General features: G+C 44.4%; 1 protein-coding gene across 6 annotated transcripts in view; it reads right to left on the minus strand.

Moving 5' to 3' along the window:
* Nucleotides 1–21006, minus strand: part of PDE1C (phosphodiesterase 1C) — a 498893-nt gene that overhangs the window by 24228 nt on the left and 453659 nt on the right. Inside the window, exon 19 of one of the 6 annotated variants that reach the window (XM_075062576.1) lies at nucleotides 5213–7904. The exons of the other annotated variants lie outside the window; for them this stretch is intronic. Coding sequence (XP_074918677.1) covers nucleotides 7891–7904 — 14 coding nt within the window. The 3' untranslated portion in view covers nucleotides 5213–7890. Of the gene's footprint in view, nucleotides 1–5212; nucleotides 7905–21006 lie in introns of those variants that run through there. 6 annotated transcript variants of the gene reach the window in all.

The following is a 21006-nucleotide window of genomic DNA, read 5'->3' on the forward strand; positions in this document are numbered from 1 at the left end:
TCAGGTGGCTCCTGGAAGCAGCCAGCACGTCTAGCTCGGGCGGCCAGGGAGCTCTGCCCACTGCCTGTGCCCAGAGATGTCACCCTTGCAGCTCCCATTGGCCACAGTTCCCAGCCAATGGGAGCTGCGGAGCCAGCACTTGGGTTGGGGACAGCGTGCAGACTCCCCATGGGTGCCCCTGTGCCTAGGAGCCAGACATGCTGGCTGCTTCCAGGTGCCACATGGAGCCAGAACAGGCAGGGAGCCTGCCTTAGCTCCACTGCGCTGCTGCCTGGACTTTTAGCGACCCAGTCAGCAGTGCTATCAGAGTTGCAAAAGTCTCTTTTTGACCGGGCGTTCCGGTCAAAAACCAGACACCCGGCAACCCTACATATAATCAAGGATGAAGACGGCACTCAGATGTCACTCAGTAAACAGAACTGTTATTTGAAGCAAAAGGTTTTGTTATTGGAAGGCAGACATGAGTAGAAACAAACTGGCAGGTAGATGTGTGGGAAACCTGGGATCTAAATCTGGATTTCTCCTGAGCCTGCTTTTTGGTTTAAGCCCCATCATAAAGTTTGACTCTGGAATAAGATCCAAATATCTCAAAAATTTGAGGGGGGAGCATCTGTAATAATCCAGAGTTCAGGCCCATCTCTAACATAGTGTATATAAAATAGATAAATTCACACTATATAGATGCACGTACAAATATATAGTTCTGACCTTTAGACACAAAATATTGTTTAAATGCAGAGAAAGACCCCACACACACACTTCTGAAAGACAGTGTTGCCTGGTGGAATGGGACAGGTTTAGCTGTCAAGAACTCCCAAATTCTAATCCCAAATCTGACACCAGCTCACATATGTGGCCTTGGGCAAGTTACCTCGACATTGTGTCTCAGTTTCCCTAGCTGTAAAATGGGACCCGTACTACCTACCCATCTCTCTCATAGGGAATCTGATGAGTAAGTAGTTTAATGTTCATACAGTGCTTTCAACATGAAAAGTAGTACACCAATGTTGATTTTTGTTATTCTGCAAAGAGACAGTGCAGAGCTCCATGTTTGTGGCAGATATAAAAAGTGACTGAACAAACCACCCCTTCCCCCATTCAAATTCAAATGGAGTGGAGACCTCATTGACTTTATTTGGTAACAGGATGGACATACATGTACTCATTTACAGAAAAACTGGAATGCTAGAAAAGTGTTTTATACATTTAGAGACTACAAGCCTCTTCTTTCAAATAAGGAACTTAACAAAAAATGCAAAACTGAAAGGAATTGTGCCCATGTAATGGCAAGTGTTCTCAACTCTGCGGAGAAGAATTACAATAAATAAATATTGTTTTGAACGTCTGAACAAAGCAAAGAGGTTTTTCCCTAACAAACTGGTGATTAACTGTTGCTTTAAAATGGATTTTGATTTGTTTTCTAATTGCCTGATGCAAAACACACATAGCAACCTGCCTCCCGCCTGCTTGAAAAAGGCTCTGGATTACAGGTGTATACTACTTATATTACTTCAGTTCAACAAGACATCTCCATTATAACTTCTGCTAATATAAAGATAGTCTAAAGTGTATGTTCAGCTTTATATATATAGGACTCCCTGCACAACGTCAGCTGAGAAAAGATTATTTTACAATCTTGAATCCTTGCATTTTGGTTAATTTCCCGCTCCCCCCCCCCCCCTTCAAAACAAGTTGAACGTTCTCTAGATTCATCAGGACCCATTGCTACAAATGTAATTTGAGAACAGTGAAATCTAGTTTTACAGGTAAACTGGTAATTTATAGACTTCCTTCCTGCCGAAGGTAGCCAGTGCCCTACTTTGTGCCTCTGCTGTAACCTCCTCCTGATCTAAGCTGATTCACAAGTAGCATCATAGGAACTAAGACTGATTTTTTCCTTATTATTTAAATCCATTGTGGAGGAAGCAATGCCACCACACGGAAGGAGGACACCACTACCATTATATGTATACATGTTCTCATTTACACTTTGATGCCAGTTCAACTGAACAGAGCTCGTGCACAACTTCCATCAGTTTCAGTGTGACTGATGACATGTTTGGGCCCAATCTGTTGTTTTATTTTATTTTTTGCTCTAAGCTGATGTTGCAAATGCAATGGCTTTTGTCTATGGGGGGAAAAGGGAAGAGAAATCTTAATGGGATAATCTGGGCCTGCAAATGACCAGAAGTTCTGGTAAAACCCAATCAGAACCCTACAAATAAAAATAGCAAATATTTAAAAAAATTGTATATAAAATTGTATAAAAATATCATCCAAGCCAGAAGAAAAGGAAAATGCTCACTCTGCCACTAGGATTTATCACTACACAACACCTATGGCCATAACTGATTGTTTTATATATGCACTCCTACAATCATCCAGCAAAGATGATGAGATTACATATACACATCCTCCTACCACAGGATGGCTTCTAGAACCGGGCAAAGATGAGTACACAACAGGCCTTACACATGCACGTTAATGAAATAAAAGGAATACAAAGTACCAACAGTATATTGTGGAGCCTGTACATGTGTACTGTCATGTGTTTGTGTACTTGTGTGTGAGACAGACGATGAAGAGAGAGTCATAGTTCTGCTTTGCTGCCAGTGAGAAATCTCACACTATATTTGCTCAGAAAAAGAAAAAAACAACATGCAGGGAAGGAAGAGTAAAAAAATCTGAGAAACCTGAAACAAAGTGTCTGCTTTTCTGTTTTAATGGCAAACAAAGTGATCAATGGTGGTCAAATGATTTGTTTATAGCTTGGACCACAGTGATCAGAAATGGAAAAGACCTATCTGATCACCAAACCCATCTTCCTGCAAAAGCAGGATACTCATCCCGAGAGAATATGTATCAGATATTAAATTGACACTGCACTTGATCTGAGCCAATGCTGGGGAATATTAATTGAAATAAATGGACGAAGTATCATTGACTTCGCTGGGAGAAGGATTGGAGCCTGAGAAGTCTGAAAGTAAAGTATCCTTTTCCTATCAAGTTTTCTCATTTGGGCCCCCTCCTCCACGTTGCTGCAGGTATTAACACAGCTTTCTATCTTCAGCTTGTAAAGTGTCTTACCATATTTAAGCTTCAATATGCAGAAATCTCACATGCACAGCTGAGGAACTGGTATTGGGTATGCAGATGGAAAATAGAGGGTCATTGTTTTGTGTCTGCATATTTGATGAAGTGGTGGATAAAATAAATAAATAAATGGACCTGACACTCCTGTCATTCATACACAGGTGATAATCAGGTGAAACACCACTGAAGTCACAGGAGTTACACCAGTATACTGGTGCCACTGTGAGGAGAACAGGGTGAAATAATTAGATATTTAGGGAAATCTCCTCACTCCATGAAGACGCACTGATTTTCCCCAGTTGAGGCTGTGGCCCTTAGATAGAAACTGAATGAGAAAGTTTGTGCCCATCAATGTTTAAGGTATACGATTTTTTTTTTTTGTACTTAAAAAGCAGATCCAAAATCAGTTATATATTTTGTGTGTACACTCCATGAGCTAAAATGTAAAGTCTTTGCAAAAGATTTTCATGCGACTTTCTGCAAACAGAATTTGAGCATGATCAATTGTACACACAAATGATAAAATCTACCCATTCCAAACCTCATTTGCACAAAAGCTAAAGCACAAACAAGTTTTGCATGTTTAAATGCTAGTGTTTGTATGTTCAGGTGGCCTTTTTCAAAAATTGCATGTCAGTTTTTTTCACAAGCACAAAAGAGATTGCAATGAGGCCCCTTTGAAAATTCACTCCCAGCTACAAATTACTGGGTATTGAAAACAGAAGAATTAAAAACGTCTTCTTTATTTACCTACCAGGACCTAAGTACAGGGCTCTGGGTTTCCCCTGCTATAGCACAGAACGACACTAGTGCCTGAATGTAAAATGCCAATGTAAAACAATGCATCTATATTTAAAGAGAGAATGTTGAAATTGTGACTAGTCTAAAATATTTTTAAATCTGAAATTGCAAGAGTTTTTAGAAGCCCTGGAGTCAGGCACCTATGTTTCTCTTGTGACTGTGGGTAATGTCATTAACACCAAAATGCATTATTTATAAGGAAAAACAGAAAACCTGAGCTCACGCCCTTGATGAAAAGCTGTGCAGTTCATGTTTAAAGCTAGTCAAGTAGTGGATATAAGCATTCGACCATGTGCTTTTAAATGATGCATCAAAATCATTTTGTTTTGACAGCTGACCCTGCCTACTCCTAATTATCTTTGCACGTTGTCAGAGACACATCCAGTTTTCTCATCAACTAAATCATTATTTGAGTACAGAATTGGGAACATTTACACTTTAAAAAAATGTAAGTAAATTGTAAATTGGCAATAAAATCTGCTGACATCCCTTAATGGCAGTTTGGGCCTTTGTTAGATAGGAGCACAGGCACCATTTAATTATGTCAACGGAGCTACGCCAGTTCTCTGAAGATCCGTTACTTTGAAAAGTCTAAATATGGACAAGTTAGCAGGGCACCCAAGGAAATCTCTCCCTGCTTACAGGATGTAAGGGGCCTGGATTCACTTTCACAGATTAGGAGACAGTTTTTGGTCTGGTCATCCAGCCAGGTGGTACTTTCTGAGAGATCTGACCAGCACTCTCATCCTAAAGGCTGAAGTGTGTCATTTTAGTACACAGGTTGACTTTCAAATCCAGGTCTCAATCTGTAACATCTCCATCACCCATGATTGTGTTTACATGTATGTGACTCCCACAGAAGTGAATCAGGCCTGCAGCAGGGGCCTCATATTTTCAATATGTGTAGCTTACTCTTTGTCTCTTCTAATAGACAAGCAGATAGTAAGGCATCTACAGCTTTGTTTCCCCTCACATGAAGGGCGAAGCTGAATGGAAGGTAAAGAATTAAGAACAGATATTTTTCATTGTGTTTTACACACTGAGGAAATGTATTTAATTGAACTGAATTGTGTAAAGAGCCATTCGTTCAGTTCCATGCACTCACAGACAATGTGTGAAATAAAATAAGAGACAGTACTGCTGTCTAGTTCACTTGGGAGATGTTTAGAGATATCATTTCTTGGTTCTCAAAGCACTAGCACAATATTATTGAGCATTTCAGTGAGATGGTTAATTAGAGAGATACCATCAAGTACAGTAGTTTAGGACCTGAACCTGCAAAGAGAAGCACAGAGGTAAACTATACCACTCTCTTTGCAGTCTCTCAGCACCTACATTTTCTTTTTTTCCTTTTTTTTTTAGAAAGGCCATAGAGTCTTCTAGAAATGATTTCACAACTTTATTAAAATGTCAAAAATATTTTTAAATGTTAATATACCACTGTGGTATATGCAGAGATTGTAAGGCCATAAGGGACCATTAGAACATCTGGTCTGACCCCCTCTTTATCACAGACCGTTCAGTTTCACCCAGTTACATTGAGCTTCGTTGAACCCAATAACTTGTGTATGACTAAAGCATATCTTTCAGAAAGGCATCCAGTTTTCATCTCAAAACCTCAAGAAATGGAGAATCCATCACTTCCCTGGGTAGTTTGTCACCCTCACTGCCTGAAGTTGAGCCAAAGTGCTAGTGCATGAGAACCAAGAAATGGCTCACTGTAGTCTCATTTCACTGTCAAAGCAGAGTGTGTTGTCAAAAATACATCACAAAGAGCTGAAGATCAATTTGACTTTTAAAATTATTTCAGTTTTAATAGTCCAAGGAATTTTTAGTCACTGTAAACTATGTAGGGATCATTTAAAGAAAAAAAAAGTGCTGGCTCAGACCATATTCAAGTTAAGGTCCAGTAGGAGTAAGGACTGGGTCAGCAATGCAGTATTATTTATATCTTGTCAATGTCCCTTTAAAGAATTTGATAAAGACGAAGACACCGATCCACAAAGGTATTTAGGCTGCTAACTTCTATTGATTTTAATGAAAGTTAGGAGCTTTAGTACCTTTTTGGATCTGGGCCTACAGGCCAAATTCTACAGCTGCTAGGTGTGTGGAACTTCCATTGAAGCTGATAGGGGTTCTGAGTGTGGAACAGTCACAGAAACAGTTCTAAGGAATTAGACTATGGTGTGTTCCTTTATTTTATTTAAAGGAACCAATATAGATAAGACAGCTGGAGAATGCTATATCTATGTTAACAGCAGTTATTTTTATAGTTCTTCCAAGGGAAAATATTTTAGTAAGCATGAGATGGACCCCAACTGAATCCCTATATCTGAACAAACTGAAACTTTGGTGTCTGAAGTAAAAACTCAGATGTGAATCTGAATTTTGCAGAGTGGGTTGAACCAAAATCCTGGATACAAACATTCCTGAGCTATGGGATGTTCATGTTCAAAATCTGAACTTGAACGAGCCCCACCGCTGCTCGTGTTTTGTGAGGCTAATACAAGTATGGCAATATTTCCTACTTCCATCTTAAACATACTCATCCCTGTTCATATGCATTTGAACAGGAGCTGTGAGTCTTCTATCTAATATAGGCTGGTGGTAGAACAAAGTTTTGTGCTTTGAACATGGAAATGGAATACAGATGGAGTTTATTTTCCTCCTGAGGCAATATTTTCCACATTCTCTAGAGTAGCATGAAAGCAGTCTGACTCATAGTAAAATATATATGTGAACAAGGCAAAACTATACACACTATAACTGTGTGTGTGTTAATTTCACATGGACAGGTGAAATCAAGTTATATTGAACTGGATCTATCTTGGGGCCCTAATCCAGGACAGCATTTAAGCACGTGTTTAATGCTTTCATGAACAGTAACACTTTCCTGAATTAGGGCCTGAGTGAGTTAGTTTTGAACATTTCACCTTTCAAGTTTATGGGTCTACGTCACTCCAGTGGTGTACTTAGACCATAGTTGGTTTTTTTTTCCAATCTTTCTTTTTCTGCTTCTACTTTTCCAACTTATTTATATTAAAAACTTATATTTTTCTTTTCCTTTGACTCATCCATTCAATCAGTGATAAAAGAAATGTCACACTAAGATGAAAGGAGGAATTGATCCATCTGACTTCCTAATGCCTGCCTTCTCTCAGTACTTCTAGGTCAGGTAAAGAGTGGTTACAGGTATCTAAGAAACAGATGCGAGAAATATATCATAATTGTAATTACTAGTTATGGAAGACAACACAAAAAGTACATTCCTCAGAGCTTTAGTGGGCAACAGCCCTGAGCAAACACCCTATTTGTGAGTCATTACTAAAACAAAATAAGAAAAGTGCACGAAATAAATCGAAGGTTAAATGAATTTGCCCACAGGATAAATAAAAAACAAACAAACAAACATCGATATCATAGAGTGCTGGAAAAGCTGTGTAACAGTACTAAGTCCTAGTGAGAAGTTTATGAATTTAACAATTCACCACCTTCATGAACAAAATCCTCTGAATTGATGCTAAAACTAGTATCAAATTCTCTGCCTAGCAGATGGAAACAATAGTACAAAGGCAGTAATTTCAAGCCCCTTTACACACATTCCAATTTTCTTGTCTTTCACAAGGCAGGGCTTAGTATGTCTTTCACAAGCTAGGGCTTTAGCATAGGGAAGCAACGGCTTCTGAGGAAGATCCTCATTCATTTGTTTTGCCTGTCCAGAAAGCGGAATTATTTTGTTAACAACCCCTGCCCCCAGGGAATTTTTAAAAAGAAACAGCACACACACACGGGGAAAAAAGTGAAGGAAAAAAACACCCAAACCCCAGAGTCATTAACTGTGAAGTAGCCAGTGGGAGGAGGATTGTTTTGAAAGCTGTGTAACGCCTTCCCCAGAAATTGGTCTTTGCGGAAGGAGGAGGAGGAGAGGAATGAAGAAGCTCAGCTAAAATGATGAAAGAAATTTGCAGTCTCTTTTTTTAATTTTTTTTTTTTTTTTTACTCTTCTGTATCTGGAAAAAAAAAAGAAAAAGAAAATGCGTCAATGCTGCCTTTTCCCCCGAGTGTCAAGAGATTGTAACGCTAGGAAAGGAGGGAAAAAAAGGTATCAGTTTAGACATGCTCATTCCTTCCAAATATCATGGCTTTGTGTAATCTCACAAAGACCATAAACTGCACAATAGCTAAAGCCTTTTGCGTACTTAGTTTGAAAGGAACACTCTTTCCTACACAAGCAGACCCAAATGTCTGCCTGCCTTAACCAATGGAAGTTTAAATATTGGTTTCAGTGGGATCAGCTCAAGAGCTTAGTGTGTTTAGACGGGTAGATCATATAAGTCTTTTTGGTACAGGGCACTCCACCCACCCTTGCTTCCCAGCCATTTCAGCATCTCTTTGACACTAAAATGGGCAACACTGTACTTGTATTTTGGGTAAAGAAAAGAACACTGCAAACGAAACACAGATCCTCTCTTCTAAATGGCTCTGTCACAAGTATTAAGGCAGCTCAGCACACAACCACATAAAGTTCATGTACTTTGTGAATTCACAGTAAATGGAAAGTCAGTCTGACATAGTGGATTTAAAGTACTAGCTCACATCACAAGTGAGAGTGAGTTTGGTGGTCATGTTTGAATCTCTATGAGATATTTGCTCACCACACCACATAGTACAGTATATTTGCAGTCTCTGGTCAAGATACACATACCAGGAAAGGCAAAGGCAATGAACATAACGATTACGGGGTGCTGGCAGAGCTGGGTGGTTAAGATTGTTTTGTCCTTACTCACACTATAACTGGGTCAATCTGGGTTTATCAGCATGATATTTATGCCCAAATGAAGATAGAGCCAAAGGAGATGTTACTGAAATCGCTAGTTTGCAAGATCCAGTATCAGGATCTATAAAAAGCAACAAGAGTCGAGAGTCCTGTGGCACCTTTAAGACTAACAGATGTATTGGAGCATAAGCTTCCGTGGGTGAATACCCACTTCATCAGATGCATGTTACCCCTCTGACACTTATCAGGATCTAGTTACCATTGACTTTATTCATGACACAATAGCAGCGGTACCTATTGTGATGTGAACTTATGGCAAGCAAAACTATGACAAAGATAAAATATACATTGGTACTCCAAGGTATTTTGCTTTAAGCAAAGATCCGTTTAAAATTTGAATTTAATGTTTGTCTTCAATAGTAAAATCTGTGGCTTTGTCTGTTCTCGCTATCTCAGAGACAGAATAGTTAGCTTGGCAAATAATATCTCCAACATTCAAAAGTAAAGTAAATTGGACTACATTAATCCCTGACACAGTAACTCCATTGACTTCACTGATATCCACAGACAAATCTTCACCCTCAATAGATCTCTACAAAGAAGATGCTCTGCTAAATCAAGAGGCATTTTGCATTATTTCCAGGAAAAAGAAAACACTGTATCCAGAGCAACCCCCTCCAACAGTCTTTCTGAAGTTATCAAACTTGAAAGTTGTACTTTGATTGGAAAGGGGTCAAACCAGTTCTGAAACGGTTAGGTTCCCATGCATATCTTTGGCACTCCTGCTTAGCCACCCATGTTCTAGCACCCACTCATATCAACTAGTTGCTGCTTAGGGGTTGGATAGTTCATGCTACCCAACCAAACCCATCTCAAGTAGTGCTGAATTGATTGATAATCCTCTGCATGCCTCAGAAGCGACTATGTCACAAATCTCTTTCTGCCATGTTCTGAAGCCAGTCTGGTTTGTCTCCATAAAGAAGATAGCTTTTCATTTGGGCAAGGAGGCTGGGGTTTGCAGCATAGGTCTGATTTCTTAACTACATCTAAGGTGAATAATATTGTATCTGCCGAATACATAAAACACAATGCTGTACAGTCACCGCTGTCTGCCCACAGATTTACCTCATTCTCTTTTATTGTGCACTCAGCAGAGGGATTTTTCATTATATAATGTTCATCTGTAAACTGCTGCAATGATTCCAAAAAATTTGCACATGATAGCCTATCTGCCAAGATGATTATAACATTGAGAATTAGACTCTCTGGATTTCTATGGTTTTATTTAAATTCCATTAAACATTCTCAGCTCTAGTAAGTACAAAATCTAACAATGTCAAATATTAAATTTATATTTCTCTGATGCCTCCCATCTAAAGAACTCAGCCTGATCTGCAAACATTAACATGACCTCACAACAGCCCTGTGAGAAATATCATTAACCCAGTACTAAAGAGGAAATACTGAAGCACTAGTGGCTAATAGTATCCTTTTGCAGAAATCCTAAGCACTCCTAACTCCAAGTAAATGACAGCTGTAGATGCTAGCATATCTCAAGATCAGGTCCTAAATGATTTGGCTATGGTCACACAGTGAGTTCTGTAGCAGAGCTGCAAGTAAAACCAAGTGCCCCATCTCCCATTACTATGCCATACCTTAATCACAAAAGCCTCCTTCCTTTCCTGCTAATGGAAAGGAAAGGAATACATTTTCCCCAGACTTTGAAAGTTCTCTGTGGGCACATGGAGCACAGATTGCCTTTCACTCCCATCCACCACATTACCAGCTGTACCAACAAGAAAATTCTAGTTCTGTACTTACTTAAAATGGAGTAAAAGACTCTAATTGTTCAATTGTTTTGCTTTCAGAAGGATGCTCTTTGGTGTAGAAAATGTGTTTGCTTTCTATCTGGATTTCTCTTTGGGTACAAAAAGCGTTCCTTACCAGAATGTGGAATTTTAACGCCACTTTAGCCCTGAGTATGATTAAGGCTCATTTTCATTTCACTACTGTATTCCTAAACTGGGTTCACTGCAAAATTAGCACATATTACTGCAGATAATTAAAAAAGAAAAATAAATATATACCATTCTATATCTGGGGAGACTTTAAATAATGTCTAGGCATCTATTTAATGTAAAGATTGCAAATAAGTATGCGTCTATGCACACTCCTCCAGTGTTGCTGCAAAATTTACATTTTGTCATTGCTGACTTTAGACCTGTCCTGTGATCACTACCACAAATATTCAAATACATGGCTCCTAACAGTGATTCCTGCTGAACGCCACTTTATAACAGTACCCCTTGGAGGTACCCCTTACATTGCAAATTGGAACAGAACATGCAATTGCTAATAATTTATACTATAGTATTTTCCACTAGTGTGCATTTAACTGGTTATTTATAAGTTTGTGACTATTTTAGGTAACTTACTGAAATTCCCATATACTATGATTCATCAATCTCACTACCTTACACACTACTGTGCAATATATAGATGTATCTTTACAACTATGAGGCTGGTTGCTGATCACAGGAAACCAGTGATTAATCGCCCTTATTTGCCTCCCTCTTTTTGCCTAAACAAATGTTTACAAGTCCGTGAACTTACAAACATTAGAACTTGAAGCAGTTGGTAGTAATGATGCCTGTCTAATTGAAACTTTAGCAATCTGCTACCCAGTAGGGAACAGGCACAGAATCTCACAGTCATTCAGAGTTGGGGTGAGAATTTAGACTGATTCAAAATCTAAGCCTGCTATGTGTGACTCATTAAGCCAGATCCTCAGCTGGGATAAATCGGAGTAGCCCAACAGAAGTCAATGGAGCTATGACGATTTACATAATCTGAGGATCCGACCTATAGTAATTAAAGTCTGTGAAGATCTGACAGCTCTGCCTCTTCCTGTACCACCTGGGTGCCTGCTCCCTAGAACTTTGGAAGGTATTATGCTTATTCCAGGAACAGTACCTCCCAGAGCCATTACTTGGTTGATGCAACTCCACACCTCCTCCTACATGACACAGTTGGGCCTGACATTTCAAAATCTAACACATTTCTAACATTTTCTCCCTACAAATACAGACCACATGATAAAACAGTGTGGTACAAATATTTTATTGGCAGTGTAATGGGGCACATTCACCTCTCACGAGCGCTCTCCTCCCCCCGCCCTTGACCAAGTGCGCATGTCTGCACTCTCTCTCTCTGTGGTGTGTCTTTGGTGACTCAACCCTCCAGCTGAGTCACACATAGTCAGTCTGTCTGAGAAAGCAAAGCAAAACCCCTTCTGGGGTACAAGTCCAACAGGGGTCTCTCCCAGTGTCCTGTGTAGTGTCTTCCTCAAGTTGTCCCTGCTCCAGGATAGAGCAGTGCTCCAGGGCTCCTTCTTTGGTGACAAAGTCTTCCCCTGCCCAGACATAGCAGCTGTCTGCTGTGTCCCTTTATCTAAGTCGTGCCGCTGCTCTAATTCCTTTGGCCACTTCCCCGCGGCCCTGCACTATCACCACCCTTACCTCAGGACCTTGTCCTCATGGAGTCCCTGCAACCAGCTCAGGGCTCCTTCTCACTTTCCCTGGCTTCTGGCAGCACTACCTCATTCAAGAACCTGCAGCTCCCACAGCCAGCCACACTCCTACAGCTCCAGCAAGGAACTGGAACTTACTCTGGCCCTGCAGCTCCTCTTATACTGACCATCTGGGCCCTGATTGGCTGCGTCCCACACAGCCACTCTAGGCAGCTTGGAGGACCCTTTTCACTGCCCTTTTCTGGGGCACAGTGTGGCAGGTCCTCAAGGCCTCCAGAAGGGGGCCTCAGAGGGTATGATATACCCCATCACACGCAGTTTTTGGGATGCCCTACTTGGCTATCTTGGGTGAGTAATGTGGCCATCCCTTTTGATAAAATCCATATACTACATCACACCATCATGCGTGTGATTTTATATATAAAATCCCGTTCCATATATTTGATTATTTCATCACTCCTATATTTCGTTACATCTATAAAGATTTCTTAATAATTATGAGAAACATAAAGGGACTCTGTGGTTAAGGTTGCACCAAGATTTTCCTTTTAACGAGACTGTGACCATCTTCTAATTCAGTTCAGTTCTGGAAAAAATTACTTACAATTTACAAATATTATCCCCTTGCTATCATGCCATGCAATGCTTCTGAAGAGCATTATGTCACCATGAGAGAGAGAAGCATTTGCTACCCTTTTTGTATCATTTATATTTTATGTCAATTATATGAAAACAACTACAAAAGTTAAAGACATGGAAGTCATTTCTATGCTGCATCTCTGCTATTAGTTTTCTTCCAACATATTTTGCATTCACTATCCAAGTGTACCTGGAGCACCAAAGCGCCTCATCCACTGACATATCCCTTTTCTCTCTCCTGTTTCCCTAAGTACTCACATTACAGAAACCCTCCCTACGGCAGAATATCTATGACTCTCTCCAAAGCACTTCACTGCTTTTTCCTGTGTCAGCTAAGGGTGCTAGGGAATAATGCTAAGCATCCACAACTCCTCTGGCAACACACACAATGGCAAATAATCTAAAGAAACAGGTTCTGAATAAGCTATAATCTGAAAAATTTTCATCCAAAACATTTTGTGACTATTTACACACAGGGGAAACATTTGCAATTAACAGGACTGGCTACTGCAGGGGTCGGCAACCTTTCCACAGCCACTGGGGGCTGTGGGAGGCCATGCCTATGGATGGTCAACATAAACAAAATGTCTTGTGGATTACCCTGGTGGGCCACGTGACGAAGGCTATTGACCCTTGGGAATGAATCACAACGTCCTGCCCCTCAAAAGCCCTCAAGTTTGTTGAATTTTTGATCTGACAGATGCTATTTGACCAGCTCTAGTAATATGCTAGTGCTATCCAACGGGATCAAAGAGAACTGGGGGGATTCAAAGAGATGCATCAAAAGAAGAGGAAGCAGCTGGAGAGAAAGTTGGCCTTTTGATACATTAGGCAAGGATGAAATTAAGTGCCTCAAAAGCAGCTTAGAAACTGAGGTCTTGTACAACCCTCTCGTTAAAGCAGGAACTGTGCTGTCTGGAGTTCTCATGCCCTGTCTTCCCTTGGACACCTGCATGCAGGGCCGGCTTTAGGCCAATTCGCCCGATTCCCTGGAATTGGGCCCTGCGCCTAAGAGAGCCCCATGCCGGCGCCTTTTTAATTTTTACTCACCCAGTGGAGCTCCAGGTCTTCGGCGGCATTTCGGTGGCGGGCCCTTCACTCGCTCTGGGTCTTTGGCGGCATTTTGGTGGCACGCCCTTCACTCGCTCTGAGTCTTCAGTAGCATTTCGGCGGCGGGTCCTTGAATGCCACCGGAGACCTGGAGCGACTGAAGGACCCGCTGCCGAAATGCCACCGAAGACCCAGAGCACCGCCAGGTGAGTACGAATTGGGCCCCGCACTTGCTAAAGCCGGCCTTGCCTGCATGTCAGGCAGGTCTGATCTGGGACTGTAGCATTTGCAATATATTTGAAGGGCATAGACATCAAGGAAAGTGAGGAATTATTTAGGGTGGTTTGGAGGATGTTGTTAGGAGGCTTGTTAGGGGGCTCTCACTTCCCTGGTTCCTCTTGCATGAACAGAGAGCAACAATACCCGAAATCCAAAGAAGCAAACAATTCAATGTTTATTGGGGAGAACTTCCAGCAAGCAATGATTCCAATTTCCTTCCTCAGTGTCCCCCTTCCCAGCTCTGACACCACAGAGCCGTGCTTGTGTCCCAGTTCCCATTTCCTCCCCTTAGCAAAACATGATTCCAATTGTCTCCCCTTACTTCCTGATTGACTGCAGACTAGATCGTAAAACTTGAGTTCTGCTTAGCTATACCTTAACCAATCATTTTACTGAAATGTAACTAGCCAATCCTAACATATTGTAACATGATTATCTAACCAATTATATCCCACCATCTTAATTGGTTTACACCCAACAAAATTAATTATGGGGCAGACAGAAACAATTACAGAACCAGAGATTATACAGACAAACAACAGGGAAATGGGGACCACAATGATAGAACACCAAAGAAATGAGGATTTCACACCCCAGCTATAGATAAGTGAGTCCCTGCTAGACAGGCTGCTATCCAACTAAATTTTCTTTAAATCTTCTAGGCTTTTCCCTTTCTCTGGAGGTGACAGATTGGATCACCTTTTTAACAGCCCAAAACTGCCTTATTTCAGTGTGGCTGGTGAGGATGTGACCATTCGCTTCCCAGCTTATGCCTGCCCCTGCTGTTTAGCCAAAGGCCTTAGCCTAAGAACGAGGTCTTAGACTATCATAGTGAGAGAAGAGCTATAAACAGGCAGACTGATTCTGATTCTTGTTTTGTACCTCTATAACTTGCTAAGTGATAAACATACACCTAAATTCTTAAAGTATAGGCCTTTGCAGACAGGCCTAATCATATCCTAACAGTCCTGCCCCTTTCCCCCCCTTTTTCTTTTGGGATCCTCCTGCCCAGGTATCCCTGGAAAAGCACAGGACATACGGCGACACATTTCGTGATAGGGCCAGCCATCAAGGTGGAAGGTGTCGATATTCCATTTGTCCCACTGCCCCTTGTGTAGTCCCGTGCCCTGCACCTTCTCTCATACGGGCATACCACACCTATTCCAACTAGTGTTCCAGACTTCCCATTATAGTGGGCCCAAGAAGGTTGGGTCCGGGTTGTCTAGTACACTGGGGGTTGGGGAAGGCTTACTACATTACTTATAGGTTATCTTCATATGCAATATAACACAAATATACTTATCAATACACCAGCCACTATAATAATCCACAGCAACACCAAGAGTCCTGACCACTGCAGTATGGGTCAATATCTGAACCACCACCAAAACACTGCCTCTCTTCCTTCAACAAGGTCAAGATCTTAATGTGTCCAGTTGCTTGCAGTTGCAACAAGCTGCCCCTGCAGGTTTTGCTTGCTTTTTTCATATTATAAATCCATTGAATGTCCACAGAGAAATGGATTATTGTCCAAACTAATTTAACCACTTGCTATGGAATCAGGCAGTATGCACTGGTTCAATTATTCACAGCAATAAGATGCACAGAGCCATTTTGTGCACCAAAGTCCAGATAGCAGTAGTTCGATTATGGGCTGGTGTAATTGTGTCCCCTACCACAAGCGCCAACTTTTGTTGGCGCCGGTGGGAGCTCGTGCCCCCACTCCACTCTGCCCCCTCCCTGCCCCTATTGGGTGCCGGTGGGTGCTTGTGTCCCAGCCCCATCCCAACTGCACCCCCTCCCTGCCCCTATCGGTCCCCTCCCCAAATCCCCACCTCCTCCCCCAAGTGTGACACGTTCCCCCTCCTCCCCCGTCGCTCCCAGGTTTGCCACGCAAATCAGCTGTTTCACGGTAGAAGCGCTGGGAGGGAGGTGGGAGAAGCAGGACCCGGTGGTGCGCTCAGGGGAGGAGGTGGAGGTGGAGTGGAGACAGGAGGGTGGGTTGAGGAGCTGCTGGTGGGTGCTCAGCACCCACCAATTTTTCCCCGTGAGTGCTCCAGCCCCAGAGCATCCACAGAGTCAGCCCCTATGCCCCCTATTAATATGTATGTTCCCAGCAAAACACCTCATACACAGTACACCGAATTGTCCACCCCTTGCTATAGGCCACTGGATGTGCTACTCCATGGCCATCAGGGAGGGGAACATCCAACCATCTTCTCTGGATTTACACAATTTCACACACCCCTGCATTGATTCCCTTCCCTTCTCATTATTCCCATAGGGTTTGTGGGAACCAGCTTATTTGCCATTCCATGTACCACAGTAGTTATTACACAGGTACTGGCCTCCAAGTTGAGTATTTTGCATTCCCATACACATCTCCCCCCTCAGGTTAGCCTTTTGAAGCCATCCCCTACCAATGTCATCAGGTTTTCTGTTCATTGAAACACAGCAATGCTAGCAACAAGACAAACACCACAGACGAACACCACAAAACATAGATCCATGGTATTCTGGGGTATTCTTCCGCTGGCGGCAGCTTGCTTGTAGAGTGTCTGAAAAACAAAAGAAACAATTTCCACCCCCCTGTCCGAAGCGATGCATCCGAGTCATGGCACCAAGTTGTTAGAGGGCTTATTCCTTCACCCTCTCACTTCCCTGGTCCTTCTCGCATGAACAGAGAGCAACAATACCCGAAGTCTGAAGGTGCAAACAATTTCATGTTTATTGGGGTGAACTTCTAGCAACCAATGATTCCAATTTCCTTCTTCAGTGTCCCTGTTCCCAGCAGGGGCGGCGAGTTGTATGGGCCTGGGCTCCAGCAATATTCAGGGCCCAGGGACCCTGCTCCAGCAATATTTGGGGCCAGGTCTCTGCCCTGGTCCCGCCTGCTGCCCCCATGCACCTCCCCTGAGTGTCTCCCAGCCCCACTTGCTGCCCCCGTTCACCTCCCCCAGTCCTGGAGCCTGCAGCTCCACACTGACTCTGCTCTGCCGCTCCCTGTATCAACTGCTGCCGTAGGGCCCTAGTGCCCCCCATCCACTAATGGCAGGGCAGACTGCCCTTACTCTGCCTTTCCACCCTAGCCCTGAGCCTCTCTAATGCCCCAAATGCCTCATCCCCAGCCCCAGCCAGAGCCCTTATCCCCCCACACCCTAATCCTCTGCCCCAGCCCTGAGCCCCCTCCTGCAACATGAACCCCTCATCCCCAGCCCCACCCCACACCCCAACCCTCTGCCCTAGCCCTGATCCCCCTCCCACACCCCAAACCTCTCATCCTCAGGCCCACAGCCCTCACCTCTGCACCTCCTCCTATCCTCAAACTCCCTCCCAGAGCCTGCACCCCTCAACTCCTCCTACACCCTTGGCCCCAGCCCAGAGCCTGCACCTAAACTCCATCCCAGAGCCTGCACCCCTCACCCCTTCCTGCACACCCACCCCTGCCCCAGCCCAGAGCCTGCACCCAAACTCCTTCCCAAAGCGTGCACCCCTCACCCCTTCCTGCATACCCACCCCTTGCCCCAGTCCACAGCCTGCACCCAAACTCCCTCCCAGAGCCTGCACCTTCTCCCTCTGCACCCCCACATCCTGTCCCAGCCCGGAGTCTGCACCCAGCCAGGAGTGGCAGGTTTGTAGAAATTTTGGTGGTGCCCAGAAACCGCCTCCCCCCACCAAAACTCCACTCTCCCACCTGCCTAAGGCTCTCGGAGGGAGTTTGGGTGGGGAGAGGAGGTCTGGGGTGCAGGCCCTGGGCTGGGGATTAGGGTGCAGGAGGGGTGCAGGGTGCAGGCTCTGGGAAGGAGTTTGGGTGCAAAAGGGGTGAGAAGCTAGGCTCTGGGAGGGAGTTTGGGTGGGGTAGGGGGTCTGGGGTTGCAGGCTCTGGGATGGAGCTTGGGTGCTGGGTGCAGGCTCCAGGCTGGGGCAAGGGGTGGATGTACAGGAGGGGGTGAGGGGTGCAGTCTCTGGGAGAGAGTTTGGGTGTAGGCCCTGGGCTGGGGCAAGGAATAGAGGGTGCAGGAGCGGGGAGGGGTGCAGGTTCTGGGAGGGAATGCGGAGAGCTGGGGTGCAGGCTCTAGGAGGGAGTTTGGGGGCAAGAGAGGGTGTGTGGGAAGGGGGAGGGGTGCAGGGTCTGGGAGGGAGTTTGGGGATAGGAGGAGGTGCAGGGATGAAGGCTGTGGGGTGGGGTTGGGGATGAGGGGTTTGGGGTGTGGGAGGGGGCTCAGGGCTAGGGCAGACGGTTGGGGTGTGGGGTGAGGAGTTCATGTTGCAGGAGGCGGCTCAAGGCTGGGGCAGAGGGTTAGGATGTGGGGGAGTGAGGGCTCTGGCTGGAGCTGAGGGGTTTGGGGTGTGGAGGGGCTCAGGGCTAGGGCAGAGGGTAGGGGTGCGGGGAGGTGAGGGCTCTGGCTGGGGATGAGGGGTTTGGAGCATTAGAGAGGCTCAGGGCTGGGGCAGAGGGGTGGGGTGTAGGGGGGTGAGGGTGCTGGCTGGGCTTGTGGGATCTGGGGTGGGGCAGGGCTGGGGATGAGTTTGGGGTGCAGGCAGGCTGCCCTGGGGCTGGGGCCAGAGAGGAGGACTCCCCCAAGGCCTCTCCCCCCCCAGCACTCATCCCCACCACTGTCACTGCACGTGCTCCTAGGGCCCTCTCAGGTCCAGGAAGCCCCTCGCCTCCCCTGTGGTGGGTGCTGGGTGGGGGGGCTTCATCACATGTGTGTTTCCTCCCCTGCTGCTGCCTCTCACTGTAGCCTCACTGGGGGAGAGGGATGGGGCTGCCCCTTACCCAGCATGGAGCAGGAATGGTGACTGCAGGCAGGAGTGCGGGGGCTGTGCTGGTGGAGGGTCCCGCCGGAAAAGGGAAGGGTCTGAGGTGGAAGGGCAGGGTAAGCGCAGCCTGCCCTACCGTTAGCACATGGGGGACGCTAGCACCCTGCGGCAGCAGTTGATGCTGGGAGCCCGCAGAGCAAAGTCAGTGCAGAGCTGCAGGCTCCGGGCCTGGGGCAGGTGCGTGGGGGCAGCAAGTGGGGGCTGGCAGACACTCGGGGGAGGCATGTGGGGGCGGCAGGCGGGGCTGGGGAAGAGACCCGGTTGCAAACGTTGGTAGAGCTGGGCCCTGAATATTGCTGAAGCCCAGGCACCACGGGCCCATATAACTCGCCGCCCCTGCACCCAGCACTCAAACTCCATCCCAGAGCCTGCACCCTGCACCCCCTCCTGAACCCTAATCCCCAGCCCAGGGCCTGCACCCCAGACCTCCTCCCCCGACTCAAACTCCCTCCCGGAACCTTAGGCAGGTGGGGGGTGGAGTTTGGGGAGGTGCGGGTTCTGGGCATCACCAGAATTTCTACAAACCTGCCACCCCTGCTTCCCAGCTCTTTTTAATAGCCCAAAACTGCCTTATTTCAGTGTGACTGGTGAGGACATGACCGTTCGCTTCCCAGCTTATGGCTGCCCCTGCTGTTTAGACAGGCCTGAATATCTATATCCTAACAGATGTAATTAGCATTAATGGGATGACATTAAAAATAGATCATTCAGGCTGTTTATGAAACTTCCTAATCTATTACGCTGTGGAACTGTCTCCCTGGAGGAATTCCTATTGTGCTGACATTTAAAGTTACAGTAGACAATAAAATGCATTAGAGGGGACAATACAACTACAGCAAGGTGATGGACTACATGACTTACTTGAACTTTTTTTCATCTTTCATTTCAATTATTTAGGAACATCACCAAATTTTCCACTGTGTTAGCAATCTGAATTTTATTCCATTATTTGAATGAAATATTCCTGTTTCATATATACTGTTGTCACACTCCTCGAATGCACAGATGTCATCGGGACTAGTCACATGCATAAAGTTAAGCACATATTTAACTTCTCTACTAGAGCAGGGCCAGACTGCTCAACACCTTGCAGGGCTGAGCCCCTAAATAAGTGGCCTGATTTTAAAAGGTGCTGAACTACCTGTCCCCATTAGGTGCCTAAATATGCATTACACATGGGTCCCAGCTTTAGGCACCCTAGTTTGAAAATTTTAGCTACGTTTACTTGGTTAAAGTCTCACAGCTAGGGATAGAACCCAGGGGTCCTGAGACCCAGTGTCCTACTCCAACCACTAGATGGCTCTTGGGAGTTTTAACACTCACAGATTTCTTTTAGCAGCTTTAGTTAGATTGGGAAAGCCTTTTTTAACAACATTTAGACCATGAATGAATAACTTGCACATTTGTGTCTCTCTCTTGTTTCTGTTGTGTCAGGAAAGACAGTAAGGAAGAGGCCCAAGAGATACAGTACAGTAAATCAACCAAAGAGGAAATACAACACATTATGTTTTAATTCATCTCCGTTATCTATTTTTTAAAGGATCTGAAATTTTAGAGCAGGGTTCGGCAACCTTTCAGAAGTGGTGTGCCGAGTCTTCATTTATTCACTCTAACTTAAGGTTTCGAGTGCCAGTAATACATTTTAACGTTTTTAGAAGGTCTCTTTCTAGAAGTCTACAATATATAACTAAACTATTGTTGTATGTAAAGCAAATAAGGTTTCAAAATGTTGAAGCTAAACTTAATTTTAAATAAAGCTTCAATATTTAACATGCAGAGCCCCCCGGACCGGAGGCCAGGACTCAGGCAGTGTAAGTGCCACTGAAAATCAGCTTGCGTGCTGCCTTCGGCACCTGTGCCATAGGTTGCCTACCCCTGTTTTAGAGTGATAATTCTTGCTAAAGAAAACAGAACATAACTTCAAGGTGACAGAGTCCTGTTTAGCCGGAAAAATGGAGAATAAATTCTGAGGGAAAAATTCTTGAATACTTATTTGGTATCTGATTTTAAATAA

Source organism: Chelonoidis abingdonii, chromosome 2 (genome assembly GCF_003597395.2).
Source record: "Chelonoidis abingdonii isolate Lonesome George chromosome 2, CheloAbing_2.0, whole genome shotgun sequence".
NCBI classification, from domain to species: Eukaryota; Metazoa; Chordata; order Testudines; family Testudinidae; genus Chelonoidis; species Chelonoidis abingdonii.